The 19,043-nt window shown below is 37.4% G+C and overlaps 1 protein-coding gene across 4 annotated transcripts in view; it reads right to left on the minus strand.

Moving 5' to 3' along the window:
- MCTP1 (multiple C2 and transmembrane domain containing 1) overlaps nucleotides 1–19,043 on the minus strand; it is a 339,516-nt gene that overhangs the window by 66,214 nt on the left and 254,259 nt on the right. For all 4 annotated transcript variants that reach the window (XM_035014874.1, XM_035014872.1, XM_035014873.1 and 1 more), the window contains one exon: nucleotides 7,084–7,137. In XM_035014874.1, the coding sequence (XP_034870765.1) occupies nucleotides 7,084–7,137 (54 nt within the window). The remainder of the gene's footprint in view (nucleotides 1–7,083; nucleotides 7,138–19,043) is intronic.

The raw sequence follows: 19,043 nt of genomic DNA on the forward strand, positions 1-19,043 counted from the left end.
AAGGACTTTGGAGAACTGGAGAAATTCCTCTGTGCTTAACCTTCACCTAATAAAGCCACGGCAGCTCCCATTCTGTTTGCTACTGTTTTCTCTTGCCAAGTCAATGTTTTAAGCAAGTACTCTGCCATGCAACTGAAAAGTCATCGTCAAACAGATGTCAAAAATAACAAGCCTATTGTTGTGTCAAAAACCACTCCATAATTTCAATATCAAAGCCAAACATCAGCCTTCTTGTAGAAGCTTACTTCTGAGCTGAACTAAACTTTATTTTTACTTGGAAAATTTGCATTTATCTCAGGTGTTTGAGGAAAATAGGCATTAATGTCAAGAGGAAGGTAGTGAGCCACAGAGATATGACTTAATAAAGAAACTTTACAGTCTCTGTAAAATAATTCTATTTCCATTGCAATCAAAAAGGCATGAAAAAGTTTTTTGTATGTTTGTGTTTTTTTGTTTTGTTTTGTTTTTCCTGGGAAAAAGTCTACAGCTTTCTTCAGATTTTCAAAAGGTCTGTGACCTGAGTAGGGCTAATACCCTCTGCCCTGGCGCTTTATTGAGTGAAATATTTTGAGGAATAGAATGAATGTTCTGAAGAAGTGAAATTCTGTGGAGAAAGCAAGTTAACCATGACTTGGTCCTGCACTCACCAATGAAGAATACAGGCTCCTAAACAGGAAAGCAATCAAGAGCACAGACATAGGTACAAACCCACTCTTATTTCTGGACAAGGTTTTCTGAATAAAAACTAAGGCAATCTGGATAAAAATATTTGCTTTGTTATACTGTTCCTAGTTTCCATAGTGAATGAAAAACTGTGCAGCCATATTCATACAGAAAAGTAGGATTAATAAGGAAAAAATTAGGAGCTCAGATCTTGTGCTTTAAAAGGTACTATTATTTTAGAAGTGTGGAAAATGCAGTCGGAAGGCACCTGTATGAGTTCCTATTGCTGCTATAATGGATAAACCTAGTGGCTTAAACAACACAAATTTATTAACTTACAGTTCTGCAGTCTAGAAGTCAGAAATGCATCTCAGGGGGCTAAAATCAAGATGTGGGCAGGGCTGTATTTTTTTCTGGAAGCTCTACGGGAGAATCCATTTCCTTGCTCTTTCCAGCTTCTAAAGGCTACCCACATTTCTTGGTTTGTGGCCACCTCCCTCCATCTTTAAGGCCCGGATAGCAGCTCAACCCTCTAACCCCACCCTGCTCCCCATCAGTTTGTTGTGTTAATGCCAGGGCTCTGGCCTTGACTCCATCCGGCCCCACACTGGGTGCTGTATAGCTGCTCCTTCTGCTGCTGTTTCTTGGTCTTTAGCTTCTCCTAGTGCTTGGTACAGGGCGTGCACCCTTTCTTGGACTGCAGAACTTCCTGAGGTTCTCCTTCTGAGTCCAGTGAATGATCGTGAGAACAAGGGTGAGGGCCTTGTAGACAGCTCAGATCTTGGAGACCTTGGACCCTGCACTGCCCATCATGCTGGTGACTTGCACCTGGAGGACCTCTACCTTCAGGCCCTCCAGATGTCTCAGCAGCTTTCCCTTCTGGCCAGGAAGGTCCCCAGTGCTGGTCTGGGCCATAGCTGCGCAAGTGGTGGCCACTTTGATGGCCCCTTAGACTTTTAAGGACACTTACTATTATATTGGGTGCACTCAGATAATCCAGCATAATCCTCCTATTATAAGGTCAGCTGATTAGCAACCTTCACCTCAAGGGCTACCTCAGCGCCTCTTTGCCATGTAGTGTAATACAGGTTCCAGGGATTAGGATGAGAACATCTTTGAGGGGTTATTATTCTGCCCACCATATCACGGCTTAGCTGGGATAGTGGGAAAGGGCTGAAAGTACAGGAAAACAGTGTGAAGAACTGGAAATCTGGAAGTAAAGAGCTCCTAGCTGGGATGGATGATACTCCCTGATTATGCTACCAGAATACCTGAAGATCAGGTCTAAGGTAATTTGTATCTGTTCTTTGATATTTATTCTCCCAGAAAACTTAGTTTTTAGGAATGGTAAAGATGCCAAACTTGGAAAACCTGACTGTCAGCCCTGGCTCTACCACTTATTGTCTATATCACCTTTGGCAATGCACCTATGTTTGCCTGAAGCACAATTTCCCCATTTTAAAATAAATTGGAACTAGTGGGTCCAGATGATTGTAGTAAGCAGAATTCTAAGATGACTGCCAAGATTCCCACTTCCTGTTAATATAATCCCCTCCCCTTGTATGTGACGGGAATTAAGAATACAATGGAATGGTCATCCCACGATTAGGTTATGTTACGTGGCACAGTGGACTTTAAGAAAGGATTACCTTTCGTGGGCCTGACCTAATCAGATGAACCCTTAAGAGGGACTAGGCTCCTCCTGAAGAAAGAGAGTTCACGTGTGAGACAGATTTGACAGAAGGGAGATTCTCCACTGATGGATATAAAGATGGAAGGGACCATGGAAAGTGACCGCTAGGAGTGAAAAGCCAACAAGAAAAACAAGGGCTTCAGTCCTCCCAATACAAGGAACTGAATTCTACCAACAGCCCAAGTGAGCTTGGAAGTGGATTCTTCTGCAGAGCCTCAGATGAGAACTCAGCCTGATGGATGCCTTAAGTGTTAGACTCTGAGCAGAGAATCCAGTTGAGCCATGCCCACACTTCTGACCTACCCACGGAGAACTAATACATATGGTTTGTTTTAAGCCTCCGAGTTTGTGGCCATTTGTTATGCAGTAGTAGGAAACCAATAAACTAATATAATGCTATTGCAGTTAAATGTGAGTTAAGATTTCTTTTTAAGAATTTTTTTTCTTGACTCCTCTTTCCCTGCCTTTCTCCAAAGCTTTGATCTGCTGCCCCACCATGTAATTATTTCATTGAATATAACCAAAAAATGCCATTTTGTCAGATTAAAATCTTCTCTCCTATCACATATTAGAGTTATCTCCTTCCCCCCATGCTTGATTTGAGATGCAGAGACGTATGCGTCTTGGGTATATTATATACATGTTTAGGGCTGGAGAATCAAACCAGATAACACGGATTTTGAGAATTAAAGCAAACAATCTGCACATTTTGAATTAACTCAGATATGTTTCACTCATTGCATCTAGTTATCTTGAAACACAATAACATTGACCTAATGGCTGAAGAAAAAGGAGAACCAATGAAAGCATAAATGCCTGAACATTTTAATATCTTTTATCAATAAACATTAGTAGTATGCCATGCATTTGAATCCATGCTTATCCTGAGGAAAACCTGCATTCTATCTTCTGCTTCCTGATACTGCAGCTGGATCCCATTATAAGGGTAGGACACACCATGAGAAGCATGCCTAAACTTTCTAAGCTACAAAACTAAAGCTGATCTTCATTAATTAGATGTCTAGATTATGCAGATTGACCACTGTATTACCATAAATAACATGGTCAGAAACACTATTATATGGCTTAGTGATAGCTCCACCTGGGTCATTTGGCTAAGCCTTATTTACGAAGACATTCTATTAACCACAAAGGCAGGATTTGATGTCAGGTCAAAAATCAGATCAAACTGTGACTTCGTGGTTGATGGCGGAGAGAATGCTCTACAACAAAGGGAATTGAGAACCCAGGGTGATGTCTTCCTAACATTGGATTCAGGAGAAATTTCATCTCCAGCACACCTTCACAGAGTGCAGTATACTACATAATGCAGATAAGTGAAAATATTAAAAGGCCAATGATTCATAACTAAGACCCACCATTTAAAATCCATATTCTCTGCCTTTGTGAAAACCATGGAACTGGATGAAGAGAGAAGCCACCTAATTTTAGATTAAAGCCAATGTGGACAATGGATTCTTGGATGAAGGCAAAGTCTGAGCATCACATGCCCTCAGCTGAATAATGATCAGCTGTTTTAATAAAAAGGGAGAACACACGACAAAAAGGCCATGGTGTGGAACAGCTTCAAGATCTGGGGATCCAGGTGAATCATGACTTAGCTTTTATCAACTTTAACCAAAGTCTTCCCAGGTGCTGAAGTCAGCACTAAGGAAAAGCTCTCACACGACTGTTATGCAGAGTAATTGTAATCTTTGTCTGCTTCACCCTTCTGGACCTGTGTCTTTGCCATCTACATAATGATGTGGAGGGAAAGCACTTCGAGCCGAAATGAAATAAACGACGTCAGTTTATGCCCACACGGACCTTGTCAAGTAGCCAATGACTTGCCCTTTCATTGTGAGTGACTAATATCAATGCTGGCTCTAAAGAAAGACACTTTTCATAATCGCCCAACAATCTGCTAAGTGAAAACATATGGAGAGGCTTAGGCAAAGCCTGCCAGGGGTCTTTGCTGAATGGAAAACAGGTGCTCTCATTCTGTGCCACGTAATACCCCATTTACCCCCAAGTCCAAAGGTTAGAGGACTAATAGCTGCCTTGTGGCAATCAGGGAAAGCCAAGAAACTAGCCCTGGTGAAACATCTGGGACATATTTTACATACTTGCAACATATGCTTCAGGTTCAATTAAAGTGAGGCTTTGGCACATTTATTAATCTTTTTTACTTTTATCCTATAAGAGGACTCACTGACCTGACCCCACTATTATACCATATGAGAAAACAGAGAAATAATGAGAGCTAGAGGTCAGTACCTGCTCATATGGCAAAAAACACATTTGTTTTCTCCTGAAATTCCATTACCCATTACTCTATACACAAACTTTAAACAGAGGAACCAATGAATTTTTTAAAGTAGGAAATTACCCTTCTCCCACTCAGACACACTGATAGCCAGGACTTACAACCTTTACCACTCTGACAGCCAGTCCAGAGACATCGGCTGCTAAATGGAAACTCGAAGGATCCTTTCATATTTCCATTTCTTATAGGAAAAACTTTAGATTTTAACACATCCACTCTAGGATTCTTCTATTATGCAAGCCCCTAAAAGTCTTTTGTAAATTATTATATTTGAGATTTTCTTTTTTGTTCAGATATGATTTTTATGCTATCAATTGCATTATGAGTAGAAAAGAGAAGCCTCCTTATATATCACTTGAATAAAGGCTTGGATTTATGAAAATCAGCTCACCATCTTTTCATATGGAAAACACACTGTTTGTCAGCATCCTGCGCACAAGAATACAGTTGAATTCACACAGTAATTTAAGCACTCACTTTCAATCAACTTTGGTAACTAGATCTGAAAATGTGTTAGAACCTGGGTGTCAGTTTCAGACACCTCAACACTAGATTACAATAGATGCCACTCCAGAGGCTTCGTGCTGTTTCCACCTGGCATGTTCCACTTGACATCTAGGTTTTGGTGAGCTGGTTAACCAGGTGTGTTATTCGCTTCCCATTCCTAACATCCTCTCTATTAAAAAAATGACCATCAAGGGGAGATGAGTGGTTTGGAGTATCAACAAACTGGCTAAAAAAAAAAAAAAAAAATACAGGTTGACTTCAAGCAGGGACACTGAAGTACTAGACTTCACTAAGGGTTTCCATTTATTAACATTTCGGAGGGAACGCCTGCTGCTGGAATGAATCTTTATGGTTGCTTTAATAATAAAGCAGCAACAAGCAAGGGAAAATGGCCATAAATGGATGGCAGCTCAGTGTTTATCAGCAGAAAAATGATGATTCAGAGCTGGCATGTTGAGTTAAAATACAAGCTCTCTACAGCTCTACAAACTGACCTTAACAATAAATTATATCATTTATTGCCAGAAGTGTATGTTCATGTTATTTAACATTAAAAACAAGCATATATGTGTTTTTGTAGAAAGGAGATTTTGTTAGTATATATTTGATGATGTCGCTAATGACTAAATGATGTACAGAAGAAAAATTTCACCTAAAAGCTCTATCAATTTCAAAATGTTTGGAATGGCATTAGAAGGGGGAAGGTGTGTATGTGTATGTCTATGTTTTTATTTTCCTTGTAGCATTGACTATTAGTCAAGAAAAAAATCATTTGGGAGTTTGACTAATCACTGTGAATTTTTTTTTTTTTTTTTTTTTACATTTCTAAAGCTTGCTTCCAACATGCAAATTCTTATACCAGGATATAACTGTACATCTCTACTAGAATCAAAGGTCAAGGGCATAAATTAAGATACACTGTTGTTCTCCTTTATTAAAAAAAAATTCACTGCTTTACTCTAACAGAACTCAGATTCCAGTGAAGGTCAAAATCTGGTTTTATATGCTAACTAATTTGGAAGTAATGAATGATATTCTCTCTTCCCTCCCAATCTCACTCTAGCACTTTTTAGATTTTTTATCTAGAAATGCCCAAGGATTTTGATAAACCAGCATCGCTCTCCTCCTTGCCATAAAAAGCCTTTCTTCTGACCTCAGACACCACTACAGTGGTGCAAAATCACTCTAATTCATCCCTCCAGTTGTCCCCTCTTCCCAGGGGACAACCATTCCAAGAAATCCCCAAAACTAGCTATTTCTTTGTTCATTTTTGTTTGTTTGTTTGTTTACTGTGGTCACCATTCCCATGCCAACCAGCAATCGGAAAATAACCTCTCAACAGGCTTTCCTGACCAACGAGCCACAGAGCCATTCCACGTCAAGTCTAGGCAAGGGCCGTGAGCACTGGGATTATTTAAATGCCCTCCGGAGCCCTCCCCACATACGTGTGTTCTTTTGCTGAGCAATTCCTTGAAAATTACAGATGACAATATCCATGTTCAACTTAAGCAGGCTGCTCTTTTTTTTGCCCCCTTCTCCCTTCCTCCAAAGTGTAGCCTGATTTGTAATACTCAAGATAGGACAAATTTTTGCCCTTCAAAAACAGTTGTCACTGCTGTTATCTTCACGAGAGCTATCAAGTTCCAGACAAGCTGAATTATTTTTTTTTGTTCCTGGCAGAAAAATATTTGACCCAGCTCTGGACAAAAGCGAAGAGGATTTATAGCCCTCTCTCCTTCTTTGCAACATGCAGTGGCATTGTTAGGATGATAAACAGCACTGTCCAATTTTCTGGACTCAAACACTTCAACTCCTTTTTTAACTGTCTGTAAAAACAGTGTCATGTCTACATTTCCCCATCCCCTGGTACCCAAGTGCCGGGAAAGATAATTACCTTGTCATCTTTGTCATCTTCTTCTTCCTCGTCCTCCAGCATGTCCTCCACTACCTGCAGACAGAAACAGAAGTCATTCTCATGCTCTTAAAGGAGAGAATTTTGTTCTGTCATTTTGAACCTTTTGGAAATGAAAACTTTATTAACATTTGAAACAGACGCACAGAGAGGGAACATTTCATCTAAAGATAGGGATTAGGAAAATGTGATGCCTTTAATTGATTAAAACCAGGGAACTGAACTCCAGTCAGGGGAACCCTATTTGTGTGAAATGTTCTGTGACAACTTAAAGAATCTGAAATATGCATCAGGTAAACTAGCATTAATTTGAGAGATGCTTTAAATCAGGAGACTTCCTTTTTACCTGCTCCACTGTCTGCATTAATCAGACACTTTAAGTTTGGAATCAGGTAACTAAGCAGAAAACAGCTCTGCTATTTCTAATTTACTTTTTACCAAACTCTAAGGTAAACTATACTACCTGTTCATTGATTTATGCTGGTGCTTTATGGCATAAAGCTAATAGCTTTCGTGGCTCCAGTTTTACTTATTTTTTTTATTGAATAAATTTGATTTGTAACATTGACTAAGTCTAAAGTATGCCATGTGTTACTTGGATACATTTATGTATTGTAATATGATTGCTGATGTGGCAATGTTTAGCTTATTACATAATTACAGTACACTATTATTGTCTATGTTCATTATACTGTGTATCAGATCACTATGGCTTATTTACTACCTGTCATGTGTTTGTACCCTTAAACACTGTCACTGCTATCCCTGTCCTCCATCCCTTGGTAACCACCATTTTACTTTTTTTCTTATAGGTTTAACTTTTTTAGAATCCACAAATAAATGATATCATATAGTACTACACGTACTCTGATTTATCTTGCTTTTAATATGCTCAAGGTCCATCCATGTTGTCACAAAACGGATGCTATCTTCCTTTCTTGTAACTGAGTAACATTCCACTGTGTCTATGTACTACATCCTTTTCACCCATTCATCCACTGATGGGCATTCGGGTTGTTTCCATACATTGGCTTTTGTGAATAATGCTGTGACAAACATGGGAGTGCAGATAACTTTTCAATACCCTGTTTTCATTTCCAATTACCCAGAAGTGTAATTGTTCGATCATAGGGCAGATCTGTTTTTATTTTTTTGAGGAACCTCCATATTGTTTTCCATAGTGTTTGGACCAATTTACATTGCTGCCAACAATGTATATGGGTTCTCTATTCACCATTCTCAACAGCACTTACTGTCTCGTCCTGATGACAGCCATTCTAATAGATGTGAGCTAACTCAGTGGTCCATTGATATAGAGGTGATATGGCATTGTGGTTTTGACTTGCATTTCCTTGGTATTAGCGACGTTAAGCATCTTTTCATCTATCTGTTGGCCATTTCGATGTCCTCTTTAGAAAATTGCTTAGTTCTTCTGCTTATTTTTAAATTGGATTGGTTTTTTGTTAGGGAGTTGACTGAGTCCTTTAGATATTTTGGATATTAACCCCATATCTGATTTATGGTTTGCAAAAATTTTTTCCCATTCTGTAGGTTGTTTTTTTGTTGTTTGTTTTGCTGTGCAGAAGCTTTTGAGTTTGATGTAGTCCCATTTGTTAATTTTTTCTTTGGTTGTTTGTGGTTTTGGTGCCATCAAGGCTCAAGTTTTAATTCTTGTGTATAAATGTCAACTTTTGACTATCTCTGTATTACTTTTTTATTTTGTGGATTACCAGAAACTCTAATTTTAATTCTCTGATTTTACACAAGGGTTATATTATGAGAATGGACACTGAAAGAAAATTAGAAATGTATTCAATAATCAAATTATATAATATGTATATACAACCCAGGAAGGGGGGTATGCATGAATGTATTTTTTAAATGACTCCTAGTTTACTTACTTCAGCATAATGGAATAGCACTTCAGATTTGCTCAATAAATTTACCCTTTCCTTGATTAACGTGGAACTGTGGCATTACAAATGGGACTTCACTCTGTTTCAGGTGTTTTATTATCATTTTATACACCTACACACACACACACACACACTCTCTCTCCCCATGGAAACCAAAAATTTAAAAACTTTGGGGAGGGTTGTTATTCAGTTAAGTGCCAACTTCTGATTGCATTCATGCCCATTTCATATAATTTCTAATTCTTGTGGTGCTTTTCTTTTTTATCTAGTCTGTATCTCTATTGCTGAATAAATTTGATAGAATCATGGTTATTAAATATTTTTAAATCCTTCTCCCAAAGCTCATAACTGTAAAAGATAGAGACAGTGAGTGCTTCTTTCATGTGGCTTATGATACAGACAGGAATATGTTATGAGTGAAAACTTCAATAGCTAAGACTGTATTATGCAAAGAGCTACACAAACTGAGATAACATGTCAGGACTCTCGGTGATCTAATAATTGTTCTCAAATATTCTAAAAGCATTAGCTGATTTAAAAGAATAGCCCAAACACAAACCTCTATTTCTCATAAACCAATATATTAACCAAAAGCATCTGACAACCTGTGAGATTGTTCCTAATTTAATGTCATACTTTAAATCTTCAATTACATGGCAGAATTTTGTGGTCTTTCCTTTGGACATTCAACATTTCAAAAGAACCAGAGCAGCACAATGTGCTGTTTCCAGTATCTGGTGAGAGTTTACACTTGTTTTGAAGACATATAAAGCAATTCAGCCTCAGCAAGAAAGAAGGACTCTTTACATTCTAACTATATTCAGCAACTCTGTAAGCACTTATGGTAAAGTCCTTTGGCCAAGAAACACAGTGCTAGGTACTGCGGGAATACAAAGATGAAAAACACAGATATTTCATCTATACTCATGTCAGCCCTCAAGGGAAATATAATTCAGTAGAATTTAAATGGAGACTATGAGCTAATCTTTCATGTTGGCTTTTAGTTTCCTGAAATTTTGAAGTATTCAGAAGTATACAGACAATAATAGTAACAACGTATAATCACGGTGCCAAATGCCAGGCAATTCTAAAACAGGCTATTTTTGATGGAGGTTTAAATGGGAGAAACAGCCACAATAGTTCAGTACTTTGTATTTCTCCAAAAAAATTCACCTAACACAGCAAATAGCTGAAACAGAACTCAAACTCAGACAGTGGGACAACACAGAGCCAGCTCTCACCCCTGCCCAGTTCTTGGGTGGGGGCGGGGAGGGGGGAAGAATTCACCTAACTCCCCTAAGTTTTGCTTAAATGATTATAATTTCATATCTCTAGTAAAACAATTGATTTAGATTAAGTAATTTTTTAGGTTGGTCATTATGATCCATTTTATTTTTCAGTAAAAGTTGTATATATTGGAGGTATGAAACAGGATGATTTGGTTAATACTAAAATTACCCACACAAAGTCATTTATCAAATATGTCAAGGAAAAAGAAATGAACACTACAAGTATACTTTTACTCCTGTGCATGAACTCAATGTTTTTGCTAGTTATTATTAAAAATGTATTACATGCCTCTCCTCTTCAGTACTGATGATCATACTGCAGGTGCTAGGCAGTAAGAATGGCGTTGGATTTTGCCTAGCAGATTGCAAGGTGCATAATAGGTGTTCCAGAAATATTTGTTGATAGAATGAACAGATGAACGCATCATCTATTCTTCATAGCCTTCAATAGGCTTTTACATAAAAGAACTGAACTAGCTCACAGAACTGAACTAGCTCACCTGGAAAGTTATATACTTAATCAGTGATGCAGATTAATAAAAGCAAATATTCAAAATGCCTTCCAATATCTGCCCAGAAAGAGAAAGCATACATATTTAACCTTTAAGATTTGGAGATTTCTACTGCCTTCAAGATAATTTTCAAAAATTCAAAATATCATCAAAACATCAAACAAGCCAACAGCTTAATTTACACATTTTCCAAATCAGCTGCGGATCTTATGTTCAAGAACGACTCAAAGAGGTCTACAGAATCAGGCTCTTCATTTGCAAAACCCAAACTGTTCTTACCCTGCACAAGTGGGTAATTGGCTACGCGCAATTGCTCTACAAATGTGCAGCCAGAACCACCCAATACAACCATTTGCTCTTACATTTGGCAGAAAAGTGTTGTGTTAGCGAGAGGCCTTTGTGTTGTGTTTTAGCACTCTAGCGAGGGCTTTTCCCCTCCTCCAGTGTCTTTTTAATGTTACATCATAAACACCTACAAGTGAGGATTTATAATACAGATGCTTTCCTACGGATGCCTTTAAGCTGCTTCAGAATGCATCCCACTACTACATTTTGCTCAGGTGAAGGTTAAGGTGCCTTGGAAATTGGAGATAATAGCACCTATCCCACAGTGTTGATTAAGGATCCAATGAAATAATGTATTTAAAGTACTTAGCACAGTTCCTGTATCGAAGTGTTCAAAGAGGTTAGCTATTAGTGAAAAGAAAAATAATATCTATTTAACGATAGTTTAAACATTATTTTTTTAAAAGATTTTATTTATTTATTTGTCAGAGAGAGAGAGAGAAAGAGAGAGAGAGAGAAAGAGAGAGCGAGCACAAGCAGCGGGAGCGGGAGAGGGAGCAGCAGGTTCCCCGCTAAGCAGGGGGCCCCATGCAGGGCTTGATCCCAGGACCCTGGGATCATGACCAGAGCCGAAGGCAGATGCTTAACTGATGGAGCCACCCAGGTGCCCCTCAACATTAATTTTTAAAAACTGAATTATGTATTTTTTTTTGTCCTGGGCAAAATATTCAGTGTTCTTTATGACATATAAAATTCCAATTCATGTTTTGCAGATACTAAGAGACACATAAAGGGACACAGGCAGAGGCGTGGATCAAAACTACCCCTTAAAATGATGCTTTCACTAATTTTCAGGCTTTAACGGACCAATGAAATGGACGGCTATAAGGGCAAGAGCGTCTCAGAAGCGGGGCTGTGCTTGAAGACATGAGTCCTGGCCAAGTGCAATGAATATAGAAACTGCAACTGAGGTTTTAAAAACAAACTGTATGTATCCCTGAAGTACATGTAATGACCGCACAAAACTGCAACCTTTCCCAGAGAACTCGACAAACACCTACCATTTAGAAAGAGAGTGAAGTTTAACACTTAACAAAGGAAAACAAATAAAATAAAGGAGTCCTCATCTCAAATTCCACTCTTTCCTTTTCAAATAAAACCACATAAGGACTACATAGTTTTGTTTTCAAGTATATGAAGTCCAGTTGCCCAAACATTTGTCCACAATAATTTAATAACAACACATATGCAGGATTTCCTTGAAAAAAAAAAATAAGTGTTGAAAAAAATGCATGTGTTAGAAAAGATACATTTTTCCAAAGTTTTTTTTTTTCCTTTTTCTTTCCCTTTTCTTGGGCGGGGGCGAATCTCTCAGTTCGGCTCTAGAATTCTCTTTCCAAATTATGCTTTCTGATATCTTGCTTGAAAGCAAGTAGTATTAATCAAACAAAGGAAGGGCACTAGGGAAATCAGAAAGATGTAATGCAAGCAGTTAAAAGTGACATGACCTTCTGTAATGTCGCTCGTCACAGACTTATATGCCACACACCGGAGGAAGGTCTTGAACGAAACTGATTCTTAGTACTATTCCTTGAATGTAATACTAATAAAGATGACATTTTTAAAAACACATGTGGACAGCCCCAAATGCAGCATGCCAGCTACATTACAGCTAAAGAATAAGCAGATAACATTGTTTTTAAAAGCATAATATTTCTTCTTTCATATGCCGCATTTGCTGAGCATTTGTCATTAACATATAAAATATGTGGTTGTACTTTTCAAAAAATCCATGCTCAAATGGAGCCAAACTCATCTGTAGAATCTGTATATTATATAGTTGCACAGGAGCTCTTTTCATATTATGACTTTTAATTATAATTCCACACAACTTAAAAGGCTTATGATTTGCAAGGAAATAAAATTTTATTTGGCTGGAAATATTAATAATGGTGTTGGTAATCTGCATTCAAGTATGACATGTTTAATATTACTGCCCCAGACAATGATATATAAGGGAGGGGACCAGAGGATGCAGAAAAGGAAGACCTAGACCCTGAAGGGATGAGAAGAAGTGGATTCAGGTAAACTTCATGGTTAAAGTCATCATAGGGCAGTAAATACTAATTACTGCTTTTCAATGCCAGGTTAGGGGGTGTGTTTTAAAACAAGAGTGACCAAAGGGGGTTACAAGGCCCACCAATAATTCTTAAAACACTTTGTATTTTCATTTGCCCAGGAATAAAGTCCTCCAATTATTTATTACTCTTCAAAGAAAAACAGGAACCAAAAGCATCTTGATTATGTCACCCTTGTAAGATAAGTATTGAGTACCACGAAGCCAAACACTCCCCAAGCCAAAGCTGACACAAACCAGTTTCTTTCATATGTTTACTTTTTTCCTTGGAAATAATCTTTGAATTAAATAGATGTTTTGCTATGTTCAGAATGAATAGTTGCACAATTCAAATTGCTTTCCTCAAACACGGTCTATAAAAAAGCAACACATTTAAATTAAAGAAGAAATCACTGCTGTCCAGATGTGCAACTGCATGTTAAAAAATTAAAGAAAGAAAATTGTCACAAAAGAAAGAAGTTTCATATTTAATTTCATATTCATAGAACATCCAAATGTGTACAGATGCTTATATTTGGACACATTACAAACTAAATGCCTATTTCCACCCTAGAGATACAGAGGAATTTGGAGAGAGCAGTATTCTTCAACATGGTCTGGAGTTCATTTATACCATTCTGTGTGTGCATAAACCAAGCAGAGCATGCATTTGTGTGCCAATGAATTTATTACATGTGTAAATATCATATGAAATTATTGGAAGCCTATGGATTGAGAAGCTGCATATAATCACTCAGACTCTTTCAGATTGCTGAAAAGTACCAGAGCTGACCTCTGGTCAACCAAAGTCAGCTAAAGACTTTTGCGGTCAATAAGATCATTATAGGTGCACGTGTGCTGTCATTTTGCAACAGCACATCTGCTTCCACGAAATTTTTGAGAAGGAACCTTTTTGCAAAATGAATGGCACAATTAAGCTGTACGTATAATTTACTCCACGTCTGGAAGAATAAGAAGACTCATAAACAGGTCTGGGATATACTGTTTCATCCAGAATATCTCAAAAGCAACTGGATGTATGATGGCCGCTTAGTTTGATTCACACTGTTAAAGATTTGACCTTGGAGTATTTCAGCTACAGTAGTCAAGATAACTGAACCACTAGATGTAATAATAATTAGTGTGATAGGCTTGCCAGTGAGGTTGAATATATTGCAATACAAAAGAAGGCAGACGAAAAAGAAAAGCATTATTACTGCTAAAAGACTTCCTGGTTTTTACAGAAACACTCAAATACAATTATTTCTTCTTGCAGAATGCATTTCCTTGGCTCATTCTGGGAAGTGCCATGTTGTAATTTAGTCCATAATATTAATAGGACATGTGGCTTTAATGTGGCTATCAGATGACTTTTGATGCATGCCACTGATTACATACAGCCTGTATTCCGCATCATCAACAACATTCTTATTTGCAGTATAATATGCTTTGCTGTAAGGTGCAAGGGCAGTAAATTTACTGGCCAAGAAGATGTAACCTTTTATTTTTTTTAAGTGTCAGCTTAATATGCAGAAACCCTCTTCCATTATGAAAGACTAAATATAATATAAATTCTATAATCAGTATAAGCATCTTAAATGAATTTCTTCTCATATTTCCTTCTGAGTATTCTTAAATGTTCATTCTTACACTTACACAAAGCACTGGAAACAGAATTCTAGTGTTTATTTGAACTATGTCTCCATCTAAAGGCTTCACAATGTATTGTATTTTTGCTGGCAGGGAAAATTCTAAGCTTGGCGTCTTTAGGATAAGTGCATATTAATTTGACTGAGCAGGGAAAAATAGGTCAACTATTAACCTACAACATGCTTTTTAAATAATAGTGCTTTTTTGAAACTATTTTTTGGTCAGGTTAGAAGAAAAATGTATACAAAAAGCCCCCCGACCCCCCCCCCCAAAAAAACCAAACACAAAACCAGAGTTGTTTAATGTGTTTTGCAAAGTGAAATTAAAAGATAACTAGACTTACCACTAAGGGATTTTATAAAATTTAGTATTTTCAAAGGAAAATACTTTTGTCCATTAAAAGTAAACAGATCTCAAATAAAGAAGAAAATTACGTACTCAAGGCTCTTATAAAACCAGATTTCCATTCCAGAACCACCAGATTTCCATTCCAGAACCACCATAAAATTCAGAACCACAAATTTCTTATTTTTTTAAAAAGGCACAATTTTAAATGTTTAAAATTCTAAAACAACCTTAGGAATTTTTATCTTTTAAGTATGTCATGAAGAGTCCACATTATCTATTTAAAACACTTTCTGCAAAGCCAGAGGTGGGACCTCTATGAGAGTACCATCCGCCAATCTTCTCAGAAATGTGCATTGGTCTAACCCCTGCAGATAGGCTTGCAAGCATCAAGGCTGCAATAGTCAAGAAGTTCCTTTTCAGGTCAGTGTATACTTTTAGCACATGGAACAGAGGAAAATGCTACACTTTTGGAACAACAAAATTTGAAAACAAAACAAAAAATCGTTTATATTGGAGATTAACGTTAGCAAACTTTTGGACCGTACTGCTCTGCTAGGTTTGATTCACTTTTTCCAGAAATTCACGGCTACTCCCTATATGTTAAGCAGTATGTTGGGGATAATGGAAGGGGTGAGGGGAATCGGCGGACACTTGGAGAGAAAAATATTCTGACACTAATTTGATTTTTTCTTTTGTTCTTCTCGTGCCTAGAATAGTTTGAGGCCTGAGAACACTATGTGAGAAAAATCTAAAAATAGACTGAGTTTTGAATGTCAAAAAATCATATAGTCCAAAAACTTGAGTTTTCTTCTTTATATCCCTTTTCTATCAATAATAATGACAAAAATATTTTTTATCTCTTTTTGTAAAGAATAATCACCTCACAAAAGAAAGCCCATGTGGGTTTAGACCTACATTTGAACTGGAAAGAATGTCTATGGTGAATGGTGAATTGTAGCATAAAAGCCTGAATGAAAAGAATGTTCACGAAACCTCACACAAAACCTCCGTAACCGTTTTATCACAAGCTTCCCACAATATAACACAAGAGCTCTATATTCTAGGAAAAGCTTGCCTGGTCCACTTATCATTTCTGCTTTATGTAGTGTACTGTATGATTGCTAAATTAGTGCATAATGCATTTATAATATTTATAGTACCAACATTTAGTTAAGTAACCTTTATGTAAGATTTATGTTGATTTTTTTTATTTCTCATTTAATGGCAAATTATGAAGAGCATGTTTCATAAAGATAATTCTCCATTTAAATTCATCAGTCCATTAAATATTAAAATTATGTTTCTGATGCAATCGAGAACAAATTTGTCCAGCTTCAGTGATTATTTGCACTCATAAAAATTAGGCTTGATTAATAAAATTTAAATGCTTGATTAAGTTGACATTTTCATGTTCTATTCTGATTTATTAAAATTAGTCCCCGTGCCCAGGCCTGGTACGCTAGTGTAGGTTTACCTTTCTCCTCCTCTTAGTCGACATCCAGAGAGAGGCTGTCAGGAAGGAGCATTGTGCTTTTGGACTTAAAGACGGTTTCAGGAAAATGCCCTGTTCTTTGCTCAGAGGGCTGCCGGCCTTTGTCTTTATTCATAGTGCCTGGTGGAGGTTTGTATTACAATAAACAAGAAAAATGTTTCTTTCAAATATCTATCGATGTGATCTGGAAAACGGCATTTATTTATGGTATTTCTATAAAATTCAGTTACCAAGTAGCTTTCATCTCTAGAGGACAGGTCACATGTCTTCATCTGCTTTTTTTTTTTTTTTTTGCTGATAAAAATAGTTTTTATTTTTGTGGCACTTGCACACACATAGCAGGGCGATTATAGACACCTAGAAATCTTTCTGTGGCAATGCTATTGTCTTTATCTACATGCTTAAAACCAAGACTGATGGTCATGGAAAACCATCTTCTTCAAAAGCACTTACAAGGGAACTTTTCAAGAAAGGAAGTGACATACAATGTCTAAGCCCTCATTATACCCACACTGGTTTGCCCTGTTTTCTACATGGGCAGTGCCTAGTTGTCATTTACTGAGCTCTCACTGTATGCTTAACACAGTATGTTGTCTCTTTAATGGTCACAAAGCCTCAACAAGGTGGGTTTTATCCCTGTCTTATTGGTGAGGAAACTGAGGCTCAGGGGAGTGAATAAATTTGCATGGCTAACAAGGGGAAGGTCTGGAATTAAATCCCAGGTCTTCCTAATTTCAAAGTTTGGGCTTTTAAACTCTACCCACTGGAAATGAGTCGTGGTGACAGTCCTTTTTAAGATGTTTTTGAGTCTACCCATGGGAAACTTTGTTTAGATGAGCTGACTTTCTCTCATTTAAGCATGCTACTGGAATATTTGGTTATTTTTCAAAATAAATGATATGGTATGATAGTTATTTTTTCCTTGCATGATAACAAATGATAGGAAATGCTCTTGAAGGCATATATTAGTTTGGTTACCTACATGGACCATTGCAGTTCTATGTACAAGATGGTGGAAAGAGTTTAAAGTTGCATGCTCTTGAAAAATGTTTATCATATAACACTAAAAAAAAAAATGAATACAAAACTCTCAGAGTTATTGGATCCCTATCAGAGTTCTGATTTACAAACATTTTCCACAAGCAGATAAAGACATACCATATGGTTTCCACTTTTAGTTTGTTAATTGAGGTCTTGTTCTTTCTTATCATCTTTCTGAACCAGAGACAACAAATCTCCACAAATATCATAGGAAACCCTGTGGCAACACCACTCACTACAAAGGGCAAAATGCTCAGGACTAGTAATGCAAACTAGTCATGGGGGTCACGAGTCAGCCACAAGGTGCTTCTGTTGACCCTATATCCTACCTTCCTCACCATGAAATTCGAAGTTTTGGCTAGCTACAAGAATGCTAAATCATTCAGAAAGAACAGGCTATCACTAAAAATAGGGTGAGTAAGAATCACACAGTCACCCTGAGAACTGAGACCAAAATTGTGAGTACCCTTTTTTTCTCCTCTTCTCCATCCCCCTCTTCAATTACAGAAATGACAAAACTGTGGGGGCAGACCTTTTGGAAGAATTGAGATAATAAAACCATTTGGTTGACATACAGGTAAATGCTTTGGAGAGCCATCTAGGTGATGAATTCTTTGGATCCAAGGGAGGCTTTGAAGGGAATTTAGAAAGTTGGTTTTTCAAGGAGTTTCTGGGGGCTCCAGGGATCATCTGGGGCCCAAATAAGAGAAAATCAGTTATTTACAGGGGCAAGACTGTCAGGTTTCTTTCAAGGTTGCCAAGACAGTTCATTTAGTGGAAAAGAGCTAGATTTCAGGGCAGATATCCTCTAGAAGAACGAAACTCACCTCTTTACCTTGTTATATTCTCACATGCATCTTTGGAGACTCTGAGCAAGTTGGGAAGGATTTAGGCAAAATAGGAGAGAGAGTAACTATAAGCATCCTCTATGGTAGCTACCACTAACTTTAAATTCTGTCTTTCTTCTAAGTCCTCACAGATCCAAAGCAAGAAGTATGCCTTCCAGTAAGGAGGATCTTTAGTAAATTGACTTTTAAAAATAGAAATGTTTTCCTTTACATCTTTCTCTATATGAACAGACATGTCACGTACAGGTGACACTCATCTTCTACCATTCTACAATTTTATCTTTCCAATTTGAAGTTTAGCTGCAGTCTGAGAAGAGAGTTAAAGGATAGCCAATAAACTGAGGAAGTATGAAAGGCAAACACGGAGTTATGGAGTGAAAGGGACAGACTGAAGGGTGGAATAAGAGCTGTGGTCACAGATAAACAGACCCCCTTTCTTTACGTA

The sequence above is a fragment of the Mirounga leonina genome, unplaced genomic scaffold, assembly GCF_011800145.1.
Source record: "Mirounga leonina isolate KUSES-001 unplaced genomic scaffold, KU_Mleo_1.0 Mir_168, whole genome shotgun sequence".
Classification (NCBI taxonomy): domain Eukaryota; kingdom Metazoa; phylum Chordata; class Mammalia; order Carnivora; family Phocidae; genus Mirounga; species Mirounga leonina.